Consider the following 19588-nt stretch of genomic DNA (forward strand, 5'->3'; position numbering starts at 1 on the left):
AGGTATACGAATAATTGTACTATAGGAAAAGAGACATCGGTGCTCTGGCTGGTCCAACATGTATACTGTGTTCACGAAAAAAAAAAAATCTGGGAAATTAAAAAAAAAAAAAAATTGCCCTCTGAGCAGAAGGAAAAAAGTTTTCTGACGTTTTTGCAGACAAATTCCAAAAAAGTATTTTAAAAAATCTACTGGAGATCCTAATTTAGCATATATTTAAGCACGTGGGTGCGTATGACTACTGCCAATATGTATACGAAAACTATTTTAAACTACAGCAGGAAAAAATTTAAAAAAATAGGCCCAGAATTAATCAAATTAAATTATGATTTTGTTTTATAGAAAAATTATCTCCTCCGACAGTCCAGAAAAATTTTGAAAAAAATTTTTGACTTTTAAAAAAAATTTCCTCCTCTAGGTGTTGTCCTCTGACCAAAAGGAAACAAGTCTTCGAAGTTTTGTGGTGCACACGATTTTTGTCTCTGTAGACATAATTTGTTTTCTCCGGGAGGTCCAGACGATTTTGTTTTATAAGAAAAAAATCCTCCTCTACAATCCTCCTAAACATCTACATGAGGTTCTTATTCGACAGTATGACCACTGTCAACATGTATACGCAATCACGAACTAGAATAGAATCTGGGAAATAAAAACAAAACTCAAAAATGACTGCACTGGAGATATTTAAAAAAAAAAGATCCAGAGGCCACCCAGAAAGAAAAATATATTTTTAAAGCCGACCTAGAGGACTTTTTTTTGAAAATTTTTCCTTCTGGCTGGCCAGACGTATTGTTTCTCTAGAAAAAAGTCTTCCTCGGTCGTCGTCTGACAATGCAGACCTGTGTTTTTCCTATAAGAAAAAAGTCCTTCTTTGGGAGATCTAGGTGAATTTTGAAAAATATGTAAAAAATCCACCAGAGGTTCTACTTAAGCATCATTTACTTAAGCACATTGGTGCGTATGACTACTGTCAAAATGTATACGCAACCACGAACTATCATCAAATGGGGGAAATTAAAAATATATTCTGAAACTACAACGCTTTTGTTTAGTATTTAAAAATATTTAAAAAAAAGTATTTAAAAATATTTAAAACAAATCAAATATTTTACAAAATCCCCCCCTTTTGAGTATTGAGATCTTCGATACCATCCCTTTATAAATTTTGCCAAGAAAATTGATGAAAATCAATAACATAGTTTAGTATTAAATATGTTCACACCTAGAAACTCCCCTAACCCTCCTCTGGCCACCCTCAAACCCCCTTAAGCATTTTGAATGGAAATCCAAACACCATTTTCAATATCCCTTCTGCTACAGCTTTAGTTATTATTATTCCCCGGATAAATTTAGCCATTCCATTGATGGTTCTGGTTGTGGAAAACAGAGGAAACGTGTCATTCCGCTAACCACAAAAGAAATGATTTAGTTTAGTATTTTCTAGTTCCACTACTACTTCTACGAACTCTCGTCTATCCCTTCCCACACTGCAGCAAAATTTGTTAGAATATTTCACTTCATTAGACAGACTGACAGACAGACAACTGCTACCCGGTCGGGGTATATTAAAACTAATAACATTTTCATAACCATTCACAAGCTGGCTATTGAATGTTGAATGGCAGTGTCCTGGCAAAGGAGGAACTGAGGACCTGTAGCACACACAGGAACACTCGAACATGCTACGTTAAATGCCATCCGTACAGGTCCTCAAGTGACCTATCCTCTTCGTGTTAGTTTTTTTCTTTGTGAGCTGTCCCATCACGTTCTTCTCAATTCATTGTTGTTGTTGTTGCTGTTGGATTTTTCATGTTTCCTGTTGTATTTTCTTTCATTGCTTCTTCTTCTATTCACTTTGCTTCTTTTTCTTCCCATTTTTTTTTTATTATTTATGAACATTTCCGTTGTGGAATTGGCTTTAACCAATACCCATGAACCAACCGAACCAACCAATGTGGATTGTGGTGTGCTATGGTTTGCTGATTATCAACAACAACAATAACAAAACCAACTACAACAACTCGACTACAACTCGGTGTCCATGGTGTGCCTGATCCCGCAGTATGTTTCAATCTTGCGACCACCAGTCGAACAGACAGGTGGCGAAGGTATCGATAAAGTTGAATGGAAACAGGTGAGTCGTATTTTCTTGTTATTATTGTTGTTGTATATCTTTGTATAATTTATTTATAGCAAATAATCTTAATTACAACAACAACAAAGCGATAACGAAAATGGTTGTTGTTATCGGCGATTGAAAAGTTAAAAGAAATTTTATGGGGAGATATTAAATTTCCATTTAAAAAATTAGGGCATTTAAAGTAAGGAAGGGGATATTTTAAAGAAGGCCATTGGGGCGTATGACTAGTATCAGCACTTATACGTCACGGTGTCTTAAAATATTTTTTAATAAATCCACGCCTTATGTAGGACCCTAAAATTATTTTTTAATAAATCCACGCCTTATCTGGGACCCTAAAATTATTTTTTAATAAATCCACGCCTTATCTGGGACCCTAAAATTATTTTTTAATAAATCCACGCCTTATGCAGGACCCTAAAATTATTTTTTAATAAATCCACGCCTTATGCAGGACCCTAAAATTATTTTTTAATAAATCCACGCCTTATGCAGGACCCTAAAATTATTTTTTAATAAATCCACGCCTTATGCAGGACCCTAAAATTATTTTTTAATAAATCCACGCCTTATGCAGGACCCTAAAATTATTTTTTAATAAATCCACGCCTTATGTAGGACCCTAAAATTATTTTTTAATAAATCCACGCCTTATGTAGGACCCTAAAATTATTTTTTAATAAATCCACGCCTTATGTAGGACCCTAAAATTATTTTTTAATAAATCCACGCCTTATGTAGGACCCTAAAATTATTTTTTAATAAATCCACGCCTTATGTAGGACCCTAAAATTATTTTTTAATAAATCCGCGCCTTAGGTACGACCTTAAAAATATTTTTTAATAAATCCACGCCCTAAAAATATTTTTTAATAAATCCACGCCTTAGGTACGACCTTAAAAATATTTTTTAATAAACCTACGCCCTATGTATGACCTTAAAAACATTTTTTAATAAATCCACGCCTTATGTAGGTGGCGAAAAATATTTTTTAATAAATCCAGGCCTTATATAGGTGGCGAAAAACATGTTTTAATAAATCCATGCTTTATTTATAGGTCCACGGAAATATTTTTAAATAAATCCACGCCTTGGAAAATATTCTTCACAAAAATATCCAATTATCTCTTAGTACACTGATGCGTATGATTGGTGTCACAACGCATACGCCACCATGGTGTTTAATATTTTTTGTTTCTCTAATACCCTTCACCCATAATTATACCCTTCACCGCACTGTGGTACAGGGTATTATGTCTTTGTGGATATGTTTGTAACAGGAAACGAGATAGACACATGGTTCCTTTTGAGAATATGCGTAGAATCACTTTCTAAGTCGATTTATGCATGTCCGCCCGTCCGTCTGTCTGACTGTCCATGTTAAATTGTAAACAAAGTACAGGTCGCATTTATGATCTGAATTGGATGAAATTTGGCATAGGTCAGTTTTTTGGCCCAAGGACGAATCCTATTTGGAAAAATCGGTTCAGATTTAGATATAGCTTCCATATATAGTTTCGACCGATTAAATGTAAACGGTCCCTATATATCTTTTGATTTGCACGAAATTTGGCATAGCGTACCTAATTAAGTTTAGAAAGATGTGTGTCAAGTTTCCTGAAAATCGGTTCAGATTTGGATATAGCTCCCATATATATTTTCCTCCGATTTAACGTAAATGGTGCACCAAAGTCCCTATATATCTTTCGATTTGCACGAAATTTTGCATGCGGTACTGCCTTAAGACTAGAATGATGTATGTTAAGTTTCGTGAAAATCGATGCAGATTTAGATATAGCTCCCATATATATTTTCGTCCGATTTAATGTAAATGGTGCACCAAAGTCTGTATATATCTTTCGATTTGCACGAAATTTGGCATAGCGTACTGAATTAGGCCCAGAATGATATGTGGTAAATTTCGTGAAAATCGATTCAGATTTCGATATAGCTGCCATATATATTTTCCTCCGATTTAATGTAAATGTTGCACCAAAGTCCCTATATATCCTTCGATTTGCACGAAATTTGGCATAGCGTACTGAATTAAGTGTAGAATGATGTGTTTTAAATTTCCTGAAAATCGGTTCAGATTTCGATATAGCTCCCATATATATTTTCGTCCGATTTTATGTAAATGGTGCACCAAAGTCCTTCGATTTGCACGAAATTTGGCATAGCGTAATGAATAAGGTCTAAAATAATGTGTGTAAAGTTTCTTTCGATTTGAAAATCGCGTTCAGATGAAAATTCGATTTATATATAGCTCCCATATATATTTTCGTCCGATTTAAGGTAAATGTTGTACCAAAGTCCCCATATATCTTTCGATTTGTACGAAATTTGGCACAGCCTAATGATTTAGGTTTAGAATGATGTGTGTTAAGTTTCCTGAATATCGGTCCAGATTTAGATATAGGTTCCATATATAGTTTCGCCCGATTTTAGGTAAATGTTGCACCAAAGTCCCTGAAAATCATTCGATTTGCATGAAATTTGGCATAGCGTACTGAATTAGGTCTAGAAAGATGTGTTTTAAATTTTGTGAAAATTGGTTCAGATTTAGATATAGCTCCCATATATATTTTCTTCCGATTTTAGGTAATTGTTGGACCAACGTCCTTATATATCCTTCGATTTGCACGAAATTTGGCATAGCGAACTGAATTAAGTCTCGAATGATGTGTGTTAGGTTTCACGAAAATCGGGCCAGATTTAGATATAGCTCTCATAGATATTTTCGTCCGATTTAATGTAAATGGTGCACCAAAGTCCCTATAGATCCTTCGATTTGCACGAAATTTGCATAGCACAGCTAGAATGATGTGTGTTAAACTGAAAATCGATATAGCTCCCATTTAAATTTTTGTCCGATTTAATGTGAATGGTGCACCAAAGTCCCTATATATATTTCGATTTGCACGAAATTTGGCGTAGCGTACTGAATTGAGTTTAAAATGTGTGTTAAGTTTCCAGAAAATCGGTCCAGTTTTAGATATAGCTCCTATATATATTTTCGACCGATTTAAGGTATATGGTGCACCAAAGACCCTATATATATATATCTTTCGATTGGCACGATATTTGGCATAGCGTACTGAATTAGGTCTAGAATGTTGTGTGTTAAATTTCGTAAAAATCGATTTATCGATTTAGATTTAATATTCTTCACAAAAATACCCAATTATCTCTTGGTACACGGATGCGTATGATTGGTGTCACAACGTATACGCACCATGGTGCTCAATATTTAGTTTTCTTTAATTTTTAAATGGAAATTTGGAATATTTAGGGATCTGTTACCGAAATATTAGAGATTTTACATTTATCTAACGACTGTGTCCTCTCAATATCCAAACCATTTCTATTGAATTATTTTTTTACTGGGCCCATAACACACATCCCACTTGCCATTTATTTACATCATTTTTATACATGTCCATCAATGTTTAAATCTAGTTTTGGAATATCAATGTTGGACAAACAGCATTTTGTATATTGTGAGCTCTTCCGAAAAACCAGCAGCGCTGGCTAACCCAGTTTTCCAATATGCCATAAATTTAACGACCATCCAAACCTCAGCCACAAAATATTCAAAAAATAAACACCACAGCCATGCGATATAAAAATTCATGGATAACAACGGCACCCCAAAACAAAAATAACGTGATGAAAATAAATATGAAAAATCCGCAGTAGGATGTAGGTAAACAATCAACTAAAATATATAAATTCGGAAAATGTATATTTATGTATGTATATTGGTCAGTAGTAACACCATACCAAAATTAAAGGATGTTAAGGACATTCACATATGATGGTCATAGGGTAGGTTGAATGGTAGGTTTGAGGAGGAGAAGATCACTAATCACTAGCTTGATGGGCATATGGTCGGTCGTGAGTAACACACATGACCTGAAATAAATTTTGTGGCAGTCATGTCGACAAAAAGGGTGGTGGTATAAATTTCAGGAAGAACAAAATATATTAATTTAGTCGAGTCTTTAAAAATCCACGCCTCAGGAAAAATTTGTCTTTAAATATCCAAGCCTTATGGTGGCCTCATGGCGTATACGTGCTATCTAATACTAATATGTTAATAGACCTCAGAGCGTATAAGTGGTGACAACACTTATACGCAACTGGGCTAAAGTAGTATTTTTGCTTTTGTTTGTTAAAGTGGAATGAAATTGGAATCAGGAGGTATGAAAAAAATGTCCCTACTTTACTTAGCTGGCTTGTGACAGAACTTTCGTTCCACAAGCTGGGCTTAGAAAAGATTTCCAGACGCGTCGGTCTTTTGCGCGCAGTTTTACCAATTTGAAAGACCATTTTCGGCGATGTTCGACTTCGACTTGATCTTTCCAATGTATTTTTGGCCTTCCCCTTCTGCGTGAACCGCTTATATGCCTTCTGGGCTTCTGGGGCATCTTCTTCCATTCTCACAACAACATGACCATGAGCCAACGTAGTTGCTGCAGTCGCTCAATACGTTTAACAATGTCGATGTTCGAGAATAGCTGGTAAAACTCATGGTTCACTTGACGGCGGCGATATTCACCGTCAACGCAAATCGGCCCATAGATCTTCCGGAGAATTTTTCTCTCAAAAACCCTCCAAGAGCTGCCTCATCTGCTTGCGTAAGTATCCATGCTTTAGATCCATAAAACAGCATGGGTAGTATGAGCGTCTTGTAGAGTGTGAGTTTGGTCTGGCGGGAGGTGGTCTCGTTTCTAAACTGCTTACTTAGACCATAGTAGCATCGATTGGCCATCACTATCCTTCTCCGAATTTCAAAATTGATGTCATTCGTTTTATTTATGGCGGTACGAAGGTATAGAAAAATCTTTAACTACCTCGAAGCTGTAGTTCTTAAGTTCCACAGTTGGTCCGCGTCTACTGGATGCCATGCGCGTTGATACCATCAGCTTGGTCTTCTCGCCGTTTACTGCCAGACTGCCACTTTGGCAGACTCCTTCTCAATCTGTTAAAAGGTGGCTGTTACCCCTCGCAATGTTCGACCCATTATATCGATGTCATTGGTGGCGTAGGCGAATAACATGTGTTGTTTGGTGTACAGGGTGCCATTTCTGTTCACTTTTGCCTCTCGTATGACCTTTACCAACCAGCAGGATGTTAAAAGGGTCACACGACAAATTGTCACCTTGTCTGAATCCTCGTTCGGTATTGAAGGGCTCCGATGGGTCCTTTCCGACTTTAACTGCACATCTTGTGCCAGTTAAAGTTATCCCGCATAGCCGTTTTAATTTTGCAGGAATGCCAAACGCAGACATGACTTTATACACATCCGAATGTATAGGGCTGTCGAATGCGGCTTTATAGTCGACGAATAGGTGGATGGTGTGTCGATGTGTTTTTCCTGGGTCTTTTCCAGGATTTGGCGGAGAGTGAAAATCTGGTCAATGGTGAAAATCTGTCAGGCCTGAAGCCGCATTGGTATGGTCCTATAATGGACCAATGGTAATGGTCGTTCAAACAGTACAATGGATAGCTCTTTATATGCGACGGGAAGGGGACTTATTCCTCTATAGTTGGCACATATCGTCTTGTCTCCTTATTTGTGCACGGGACACAGGATGCTGAGGTTCCTCAGCATTGGACATGCATTCCTCTATCCAAATTGTACTAATCAGTTGGTACATGCTCCTTACCAGCATCTGACCACCAGTCTTGAAGAGTTCGGCTTGTAACCCATCGGCAACCTGCTGCTTTATTATTCTTCAGCCGATTGATTGCTATTCTGACTTCATCTTGGCTAGGTGGTTTACGCTCTATACCGTCATCTATTATTGGTTCTGGGGTATCCACTTCACTGTTACTATTTGATACCAGAAGTTTTTCAAACTCTCAAAAGAAATTCTAGAAATCGTTTCTCTGCCAAAAAATTTGCCCTGAAAATTTTTTAAATCCTCTCAAATGGCCACTCTATATTATTGGTTAGGTTAGCTTAGTAGCTGCCCTCATTCGGATACCCTTTCACTGCTTCTTTAAATGTGTCTAATTTCAAATTCCTTAAATAATTAAAAGCCACTTCAAAAACAGTGGTTCCGCCGAACAAAACCTCTCTCTCATTCATAGTGACCAACAACACCTTTAGTTCTTTGACAAGTCCTTTGGTGGTCCTTTCTGAGGGATTTTGTTTGTTTTCCTTTTTTCCTACCATCACCACCAATTAAATACCATTCACAAACACCAACCAGTTAGCACGACAACTTCCACAATTAACTGGGTCAACATTTGTGTTTTTGTAAATATTCTACCCCTTCTTGTTTGGCTTTCATCATCATCACGATGGACTCTTCACCGAAGACGAGAAGAACAACAACACACAAGAAAATAAATAAATAAGAAAAACGACTTGAATAAATAAACAGAGCTTGACAAAACATGCATAGTTTATTTGTTGATAAAATAAAAGTTGAGAGAGTCAACTGTCGGAATATTAGGGTAGAGAAACTCAAAACATCTTCAAAAAAGTGCTAATTCTGATTTGATTTAAGGACATTAGGGCGTATGACTACTGTCAGCATGTATACGCCACTAGGAGCTAAATTAAATACTTTTTAAAGGGCCTGTCTAAAATCACTTCGGACCATTAAAAAAAAAATCGGAAGTATCTTAACAAAAATAATTTTCACAAGATCAAACATATTTAATGAAATTCTAATATTTGATATTTTTGTCTGAGCACAGCAGTGCGTATGATTATCGTCAGCACATATACGCCACCAAGAGCCTAACTGAAATAATTGTAAAAAACTTCGTTCAAAATATGTTCTGAAAAAAATTAGACGTGGATATACGATTAGAACAATATTTTAACACCTAGAGATCCCTTTGAAAATATTTATATAAATGGCCAATCCTAAAGATCGCTTCTAGAGTTCTCTTTAAAAATATTTTTAAAATTTCCAATTCTAGATGCCTCCCTTAAAACATTCATAATTTATTTTACTAAAATCTTGAGAGAATAAACTCTCAGAATATTTGGATAGAGAGGCAAATCTGAGCGAAATATTTAAAAATAAATTCTAATTTGGATTTTCTGCAGGGACTTCGATGCGTATGATTATTGTCAGAATGTATACGCCATCTAAACAAAAATATTTGTAGAAATTCATGTCCAGATCTATTCGTAAGAAATAAATTAAAAATTCAGATATCTTTTGGAAAATATTTAAGAAAAATTCAGGCATTGAAATCTCTTTGGAACTATATATTCTTAAAAAAATCCATACCTTGTAAGGTCCTTGAAAGTCTAGGATTATATGGAAGGAAAATATTTTTAAAAAAAATAACGGAAGCCCTTATTCGGAAGTTGTTTCAGTACATTGATGCGTATGACTACTGTCAGTATGTATACGTCCCCGGGAGCATAACGAAAATATGTTTAAAAACCCGTGTCTAAAATCTTTTGGACAATATATTAAAAAATCGAAGATAGGATATTTAAATTAAAAACATTATTTTTAAAAGCCTTCGGGAAATTTTTTTAATATCCAAGCTTAGAGGTCTGATTAGTACAATTTGGCTAGAAGAACGCCAAGAACGCATCTGTCCCGTGCACAATAAAGGAGACAAGACGATATGTGCCAACTATAGAGGAATAAATCTCCTTGACCACATGCGCATGGGAAAAAAAAGTCGCTATCCATAAAGCCGCATTCGACAGTCCTATCCGTTCAGAGGTGTGTGAACGACTGAAGCCAATGGTCAATGACATTATTGGACCATACCAATGAGGCTTCAGACCTGGTAAATCCACCATTGACAAGATTTTCACTCTGCGCCAAATCCTGGAAAAGACCCCAAGAAAACACACATCGACACATACCACCTATTTGTCGACTATAAAGCCGCATTGGACAGCCCTATCCGTTCAGAGGTGTATAAAGCCATGTCTACGTTCGGCATTCCTGCAAAATTAATATGGCTATGCAGGATAACTTTAACAGGCACAAGATCAGCAGTTAAAGTCGGAAAGGACATCTCGGAGCCCTTCAATACCGAACGTGAAAAAAAGGTGACAGCAGTTTGTCGTGTGGAAAAGGGCATACGAAATGCAAAGGTGAACAGAAATGACACTCTGTACACCAAACAACACATATTACTCGCCTTAGCCGATGGCATCGACATAATAGGTCGAACATTGAGAGCGGTAACAGCCACCTTTGAACAAATTGAGAAAGAGTCTGCCAAAGTGGGTCTGGTAGTAAACGGCGAGAAGACCAAGCTGATGGTATGAAGCTGATGGTATCAACGCGCAAGACGTCCAGTAGACTCGGACCAACTGTGGAACTACTACAGCTTCGAGGTAGTTAAAGATTTCATATACCTTGGTAGCGCCATAAATAAAACGAATGACATCATTTTTGAAATTCGGAGAAGGATAGTGATGGCCAACCGATGCGACTATGGCCTGAGCAAACAACTCAAAAACAAGTCCACCTCCCGCCAGACCAAAATCACACTCTACAAGACGCTGTTACTACCCGCCGAGCTGTTATATGGATCTAAAGCATGGGTACTTGCGCAAGCAGATGAGGCAGCTCTTGGAGTTTTTGAGAGAAAAATTCTCCGAAAGATCTACAGGCCGATCTGCGTTGACGGTGAATATCTCTAAATAAGCAGTTTAGAAACAAGGCCACCTCCCGCCAGACCAAACTCACACTCTACAAGACGCTGATACTACCCGCCGTGATGTTATATGGATCTGAAGAATGGGTACTTTCGCAAGCAGATGAGGCAGCTCTTGGAGAGTTTTTGAGAGAAAAATTCTCCGAAAGATCAATGGGCCGATCTGCGTTGACGGTGAATATCTCTAAATAAGCAGTTTAGAAACAAGGCCACCTCCCGCCAGACCAAACTCACACCCTACAAGACGCTGATACTACCCGCCGTGCTGTTCTATGGATCTGAAGCATGTGTACTTACGCAAGCTGATGAGCCAGCTCTTGGAGTGTTTGAGAGATAAATTCTCCGAAAGATCAATGGGTCGATCTTCGTTGATGGTGAATATCGCCGTCGAATGAACCATGAGTTGTACGAGCTATTCTCGGACATCGACATTGTTAGATGTATTGAGCTGCAGAGACTACGTTGGCTAGGTCATGTTGTGAGAATGGATGAAGATGCCCCAGCCCAGAAGGCATATAAAAGCGAACCAGCTGATGGAAGAGGAGGGCCAGGAATACGATAAAATAGGACGAAAATATATATGGGAGCTATATATAAATCTGAACCGATTTTCCCGAAACTCATCACTCATCATTCTAGACTTAATTCAGTATGCTATGCCAAATTTGATGCAAATCGAAGGATATATAAGGACTTTGGTGCACCATTTACATTAAATCGGACGAAAATATATATGGGTGTTATATCTAAATCTGGATCGATTTTTAGGAAACGAAGCACACATCGTTCTGGACATAATTCATTACGCTTTGCCAAATTTCGTGCAAATCGAAAGATATATAAGGACTTTGGTGCAGCATATACATTAAATCGGACGTAAATATATATGGGAGCTATATCGATATCTAAACCGATTTTTACGAAATTTAACACACATCATTCTAGGCTTAATTCAGTACGTTATCGATGGATATACAGGGTCTTAGGTGCACCATTTACCTTAAATCGGACGAAAATATATATGGGAGCTATATCTAAATCTGAACCGATTTTCACGAAATTTAACACACATCATTCTAGATTTATTACAGTACGCTATGCCAAATTTCGTGCAAACCAAAGGATATATAGGCACTTTGGTGCACCATTTATCTTAAATCGGACGAAAATATATATGGGAGCTATATCGAATTCTGGATCGATTTTCAGGACACTTAACACACATCATTCTAGACTTAATTCAGTACGCTATGCCAATTTTCATGCAAATCGAAGGATATATATGGACTTTGGTCCACCATTTACCTAAAATCGGACGAAAATATATATAGGAGCTATATGTAAATCTGAACCGATTTTAACGAAATTTAGCACACATCGTTCTAGACTTAATTCAGTACGCTATGAAAAATTTCGTGCAAATCGAAAGATGTGTATTGACTTTGGTGCACCATTTACCTTAAATCGAACAAAAATATATATGGGAGCTATATCGAAATCTAAACCGATTTTTACGAAATTTAACACACATCATTCTAGACTTAATTCAGTTCGCTATGCCAAATTTCGTGCAAATCGAATGATATATAGGGACATTGGTGCGCCATTTACCTTAAATCGGACGAAAATATATATGGGAGCTATATCTAAATCTGGATCGATTTTCAGGAAACTCAACACACATCATTCTAAACTTATTTCAGTACGCTATGCCAAATTTCCTGCACATCGAAGGATATTTAGGGACTTTGGTGCACTATTTACCTTAAATCGGACGAAAATATATATGGGAGCTATATCTAAATCTGAACCGATTTTCACGAAATTTAATACACATCATTCTAGACTTATTTCAGTACGTTATGACAAATTTCTTGCAAATCGAGGGATATATAGGGACATTGGTGTACCATTTATCTAAAATCGGACGAAAATATATATGGGAGCTATATCTAAATCTAAAGCGATTTTCACGAAATTTAAAACACAGCATTCTAGACCTTCTTCATTGCGCTATGCCAAATTTCGTGCAAATCGAAGGATATTTAGGGACTTTGGTGCATTATTTACCTTAAATCGTACGAAAATATATATGGAAGCTATATCTAAATCGGAGCCGATTTTTCCCAATTGCAATACGGTTCGTCCTTGGGCCAAATAAATGAGCTGTGCCAAATTTCATCCAATTCGAATCAAAAATGCGACCTGTACATTGTTTACAATTTAACATGGGCAGACGGTCCGACGGACATGCATAAATCATATTCTCAAAAGGAACCATTTGTCTATGTAAGCTCATAAGAGCGTATGATTACTGACATCATGTATACGTTACCAGGAACTAAATGATAATATTATAAAAACAAACTCCTAAATGAGTCTCATAAAACATAATTTTAAATCCAGTAAGCGGAGCAATAGAGTTGAACGAGGGCGACCATATGATTGATACTCTAGACAACTACCACTGAACTTGAAATTTTCGGGGGATCTATATTCGGACAATATTCTAGGACACTATTTCGGTATATTTTCATACTCTTGTCCTGTCAGAGATCGACGCTTCCTCTTTCTTATCCGGGCATCTTTTCCGAACCATGCTTTCCCCGAGTAAACGTTTACGCCATAAGACTCAAATTTTACACCCAATTCTTGGTTCATTTGATCCGCTAAGTATTAACCCATCATTATAAAAACTTGTCTAACATTTGTGTATGTTCGGCTTATAAGAATTGCTCCAGAGCATCTATAAAAAACTGACAAAAATATAGTTTACGATCCATTTAATCCCCTAAATATCTTCTCATCATCAATGAAAATTATAGGAGTGGGCCTTAATCATAAACCGAAATTCATGTAAAATTTCAAATCGATCAGCACGAAATTTCGTGATTTTCCGATCGTTATTGTGACCTCTAGAACGATTGGAAAAACAGGCAAAATTAATAGTTTTGATCCCTTCGATATCCTTAATATTTAACGATCATTACCAAAATAATAGGGGTCATCTTTGGTCACAACCAAATCTACATGTCAAATTTCGTGACAATTGGTCCAAAACTGGTTTGGTCCTATACTGGGTTTACAGAAAATAATAGACAGACGGGTGGATGCACATGACTAGATCGACTCAGCTAGTCGAGGTATGGCGATGAGTATACTTAAAGTTGGGTCTAGGACCAGTATTTTGCAGCGTTAGAAACTCTTGGGGTCACAGAAATCTATAATACCCTATAGAAAAAAGTTGTCTAGACCACTCAGAGGAAAACTTTTTTATAGAAAAAAATACGGGTTGTTATAGACAATAATACGTCTGGACCACGTGGGGAAGAATAAACAAGTGAAAAAGTGGATACCCTCCACGATAGTTATATTGACAAGTATTATAAATGAAAATATAGGGAACATACAAATAAGGGGACCTATACCGACATTTCTAAAAACGGATTATGTAAGCCATAATAAAAATTTTAGAAATTTTTAATGGATAATTATACCTTCAGGCTAATGAGGGTGTATACACTTTAACACGATGAAAATGTGCCTCATCGAAATATTGGTCCTAGACCCCATGTTTCTTTGGATCAAATGCGTTTCAGAAAATTTAGATTTCATCCAAACTTTGACCATCTTATTATTTCTTCCAAGCTTAGTTCAAATTCGAAGATGGGGAATATCGGTCCACTCCTTCTGGAATCCAATCAGGGGCTATGTCCAAATTGCGGCTATAGTTCATTATCGAACCTTACGTTCTAATTTTTTATCTCTCTATCCTCCGCCGTTGAAATGATTACAAAAGAGTCTTAGAACCAAAAATTGGGGGGTACCCGTATTTGGGGGATATCCGAAAAAATGTACCGATATTTATAAATTTTTTTTTGGAAAAATTTGGTAACTATTAAGAACCCAATGTAGCAAATTTCAGCGTATTCGGCTGAAAAACGCGCTCAAGAACCGCAAAATACCGAAAATTGGGGGGTAACCTTATATGAGGGCTACCCGAAAAAATTGACCTATATTCATAATTTTTTGTGGAGAGATTTGGTACCTATTAAGAACTCAAAGTACTAAATTACAGCCAATTCGGTGGAAAAGATACGACCAAAACCAGCAAAATACTGAAAATGAGGAGGTACCGTTATACGGGGGCTACCAGAAAAAGTGGACCTATACTTATAATTTTTTGTCGAGACATTTAGTACCCAATAAGAATCCAATGTACCAAATTTCAGCGAATTCGGCTGAAAAAGGCACTCAAGAACCCTAAAATACCGAAATTTGCCGGGTACCCTTATATGGGAGCTATGCCTAAACGTAGACCGATATATCCCATCTTCGAACTTGACCTGCCTGCAGACAAAAGGCAACCCTATGCAAAATTTCAGCGCCCTATCTCAATTCCTTCAGAAGATAGAGTGATTACAACAGACGGACGGACGGATTTCAGCGCCCTATCTCAATTCCTTCAGAAGATAGAGTGATTACAACAGACGGACGGACGGACAGACGGACGGACATGGCTAGATCGTCTTAGAATTTTACCCTGATCAAGAATATACATACTTTATAGGGACGGAAATGAATATATCGATGAGTTACAAACGGATTGACAAAATTAATATACCCTCCATACTATGGTGGAGGGTATAAAAATGTTTCCTGGCTTCTGAAAATTAAAAATATTTATTTATTTATTCGGAATATGAATTCAAATTCGTAATATTTAATTGAGAATAATATGGCGTATAAGTAGTGACAATATTCATACGCCTCGTTGCTCTTCTTTAAGCATGAGATAACCTCTATGGCGTATGATTAACAGCAACACTAATACGCACCCAATAAAAATAAAATCTGGGTATAAAAATAAAAATCTGAGGCAATCCCTAAAATTAATAATTCGGGCATAGATTAGTTCAATGAAAAAATATAGCTTTTGAAAACTCTTCTAAATCAGGTTCTCTGAATGATTATCTAAAAAAAATATTTTTTTGTGGGAACCCACCTAACGTTTAACCCCTTAGTATGGTCACAATGTCACGTTTCTTTAGTTCCCCTTTCTCTTCGGCGTGACCTGCTAACTAACTGTGGCATTTAGTTTTCGTTGTTGTTTTATTTCACTTTCTCGTCTGTTTTCTTTTATATTCCACATTTCGTCCCCGTCCCCGTCCCCTTTTCCCCTTGTATAGCTTAATCAGGCTAATGAATTGTGCTTTAATGTATGTGGCTAAAGTGTTTCCTAAGGTTTGGTGATTCTTTTTCTCCCCAAAAAAGAAAAACTTTTCAATTTTTTTTTTGCTGAAAAAAAAAAACTTAGAAGACCACCAACAAAAAAGTAAGACATTTACCCCGAAGCTATGCCCAGGTAAATGTATATCGCCACTCAAGAAACCAAATACTTGAGCATTTTTTTGTGTTTTTGTTCTGAGAAAAATATACGAGATGATAAATTAAGTCTTTTACCTGGAAGATAACAATAAGTTGTAAGGAATTTTCCTGGGATTTTATGGGTGAACTTTTTTTTGTTGGGCAATGCCTAATAAAATGCATATACGTAGGTGTTGTTCAAGAGATGACTTATATGATGCTGGCAAGCGGAATGGCTTTATTAAATATAGATAAGATTTAAAGGGGGATAAAATAGTACTCAGACCTAAAGGACGATTTTTTTCTATAAAAGCCAGCTGACACAGAAAAGGATTAGTTCCTTCAAAAATGCCCTCTGGTCCAGGACATGTATTTTTTCTATAGAAAAAAATCATCTGTGCCGTGCAGAGGAATAATTTTTTCTGTTGGAAAAAATCGTCTGGACCACCCAGAGGAAAACTTTTAATAGAAAAATACGGGTTTTGTATCGACAAAAATACGTCTGGACCTCTGATGGTCCAAAAAAATTAAAACCAGTAAGGAAATTAGTAAAGTCGGACTAGGCCGGGTATATTCTACATATGTATCCTAACAGATGACGCGTTTTTGTTATATATCTATGTCTGAACCGATTTCAGGGAATTTTTGCCAGAGACTAATTTATATTACTACAGTATGTTGTGTCAATCGGCCTAGCTATGGATTCTTTCACGAAGCTTAGCAACATCATTCTAGACCCTATACCAAAATTCGTGCAAATCGAAAGATATATAGGGACTTTGGTGCACCAATTACATAAAATCGGATGAAAATATATATGGGAGCTATATCTACATCTGAACCGATTTTCACGAAACTTACCACACGTCATTCTAGCCTTAATTCAGTACGCTATGACAAATTTCATGCAAATCGTATGATTTTCAGAGACATTGGTACACCAATTACCTACAATCGGATGAAAATATATATGGGAGCTATATCTAAATCTGAACCGATTTTCATGAAACTTAGCACACATTATTATAAACACAATTCAGTACGCTATGCCAAATTTCGTGCAAATCGAAAGATATATAGGGTATGCGGTACATCATTTACCTTAAATCGGATGAAGATATATATGGGAGCTATATCTAAATCTGAATCGATTTTCATGAAACTTGGCAGACATCATTCTAGACTATATTCATTACGATGTGCCAAATTTCGAAAGATATAGAGGGACTTTGGTGCCCCATTTACCTTAAATCGGACGAAAATATATATATGGGAGCTATATCTAAATCTGAACCGATTTTTCCTAATTTCAATGGGGTTCGTCCTTGGGCCCAATAAGTGACTTGTGCCAAATTTCATCGAAATCGGATAATAAATGCGACCTGTACTTTGTTTACAATTTAACATCAACAGACGGACGGACAGACGGACGGACATGCATAACTCGACTCAGAAAGTGATTCTATGCATATTCTCAAAAGGAACCATGGGTCTATCTCGATTCCTTTTGCCTTTTACAAACAAATATTCAAAATCGAAATTTTTAAGTAAGGACCATGTGACGTATAAGTAGTGACAATATTCATACGCCTTGTTGTCCTTTGTTACACATGCCATGAACTCTATTACCAGCAGTACTAATACGCTCCAAATAACTCAAATTAAATTCGTAGGAGACGAGGATATTTATATAGAATATTTTTTGGGTAACCCACAAGACGTGGATTTTTTTGAAAAGGCGTGGATTTTTAAAAGAATGCTTTTTGCTTGACCTACAAGGCATGAATTTTTTATTTAAAGAATATTTTTGGTTGACCTACAAAACGAGGATTTTTTAAAAAAACCTTTTTAGCAAGGCGTGAATTTTTTAAAGAATATTTTTTGAGCAGATCTTTAAGGCGTGGATTCTAAGGAGCCTATAAAGAAGTGAATCTTTAAAAACACATTTTTTGAAGAGTCCGTCGAGGCCAGAACTTCTAAAGAATACTTTTTGAGGCGGGATTTTTTAAAGAATATTGTTCGAGAAGACACTTAAGGCGTGGATTTTTTAAAGAATATTATTTTGGGAACCCACAATGCGTGGATTTTTAAAGAATATTTTTTGGGAACCCACAAGGCGTGGATTTTTAAAGAATATTTTTTGAAGACGTAGATTTTTTAAAGAATATTTTTTTGAAGACGTAGATTTTTTAAAGAATATTTTATGAGCAGACTTTTAAGGCGTGGATTTTTTTAAAGACGTAGATTTTTCAAAAAATATTTTTTGAAGATGTAAATTTTTGTACCCTACACAACTATGTTGTCAGGGTATTGTAGTTTTGTGCGGCCCCAAGAGTTTGTAACGCCGCAAAATATTGGTGGGTCTTGACCTTTGAGTATACCGATCGTCATATCTCGACTAGCTGAGTCGATCTAGACATGTGTGTCCGTCCATCCGCCCGTCTGTCCATTATAATTTGTAAACACGTACAGGCCCCAGTTATGGACCAATATTCACGAAATTTTGCACGTAGAATGGCTTCTGGCCAATGCAGACCCCTATTGTTTTGATAAATATCGGTTAATATTTAGGGGGTAAAATGGACCAAAAACTTAATTTTTGTCGGGTTTTCTGGTCGCTTTAGAGGCCGCAATTATGGCCCAAACATAGCGAATTTTTACATGGAAAAGGGGATCGGGCCAAAGAATAAGCATGCCTGTTTTGATATAGGTCGGTCAATATTTAGCGTATCAAATGGACCCGGACTTTTGTGTGAAAATTTACAAAATTTGTATTCTATGGCGTATATATTTACCCCTGAATGGCCTAGACCCGAGAAGTTGATAGCATATCCAAGAGAAGTGGTTGGCCTTTAAATTGATATCAATTATATTTTCGTATGTACCCGGAATATTTAAAGGTGCTTACGTATTCAAATATTATTTAATAAACCATTACCACACTAAAGGGCGAAAATATAGCTTTGATGGCTTTGAACATTTCCATGAGGATCCAATTATGGTCAAGGACAACGCCTATAATTTTCGATAATGATCGGATAATAATATTGGGACAAAGTGGACCGAAACCCTGATTTGTGTGTGTTTTTTTCTTTGGGTCGATCTACAGGCCACAATTGAAAGCCGAAAATTAGAACACAACCCATGGTGAAGGTAATCTTGAAACGGGTAATTAAAAGGGCTGTACTGAATATTAGTAATATCTGTTGACCTATAGTCGGTCAAGAGGGTACAAATATCGCGAAATATTGTCCATGTTCAGAATATAGAACCACACAAAGTTAGATTTTCGTGGAAGTTGTGTAGGGTATCATATGGTCGGCCACGTCTGACTATACTGCTCCGCTCACTGGTTAAAAATAATGTTCTTAATGTAAATAATCCCGTACTTTTTTAAAGGTATGGGTGCGTATGACTACTGA

At 36.6% G+C, this 19588-nt stretch overlaps 1 protein-coding gene across 1 annotated transcript in view; it reads left to right on the forward strand.

The window, feature by feature from the left end:
- LOC133329538 (serine/threonine-protein phosphatase rdgC) overlaps window positions 1-19588 on the forward strand; it is a 92430-nt gene that overhangs the window by 61523 nt on the left and 11319 nt on the right. Inside the window, exon 8 of the mRNA XM_061538013.1 lies at window positions 2063-2134. Within this exon, the coding sequence (XP_061393997.1) occupies window positions 2063-2134 (72 nt within the window). The remainder of the gene's footprint in view (window positions 1-2062; window positions 2135-19588) is intronic.

This window comes from Musca vetustissima, unplaced genomic scaffold (genome assembly GCF_032173495.1).
Source record: "Musca vetustissima isolate MV318-11 ecotype Yass unplaced genomic scaffold, APGP_CSIRO_Mvet_v1 utg1268, whole genome shotgun sequence".
Taxonomy (NCBI): domain Eukaryota; kingdom Metazoa; phylum Arthropoda; class Insecta; order Diptera; family Muscidae; genus Musca; species Musca vetustissima.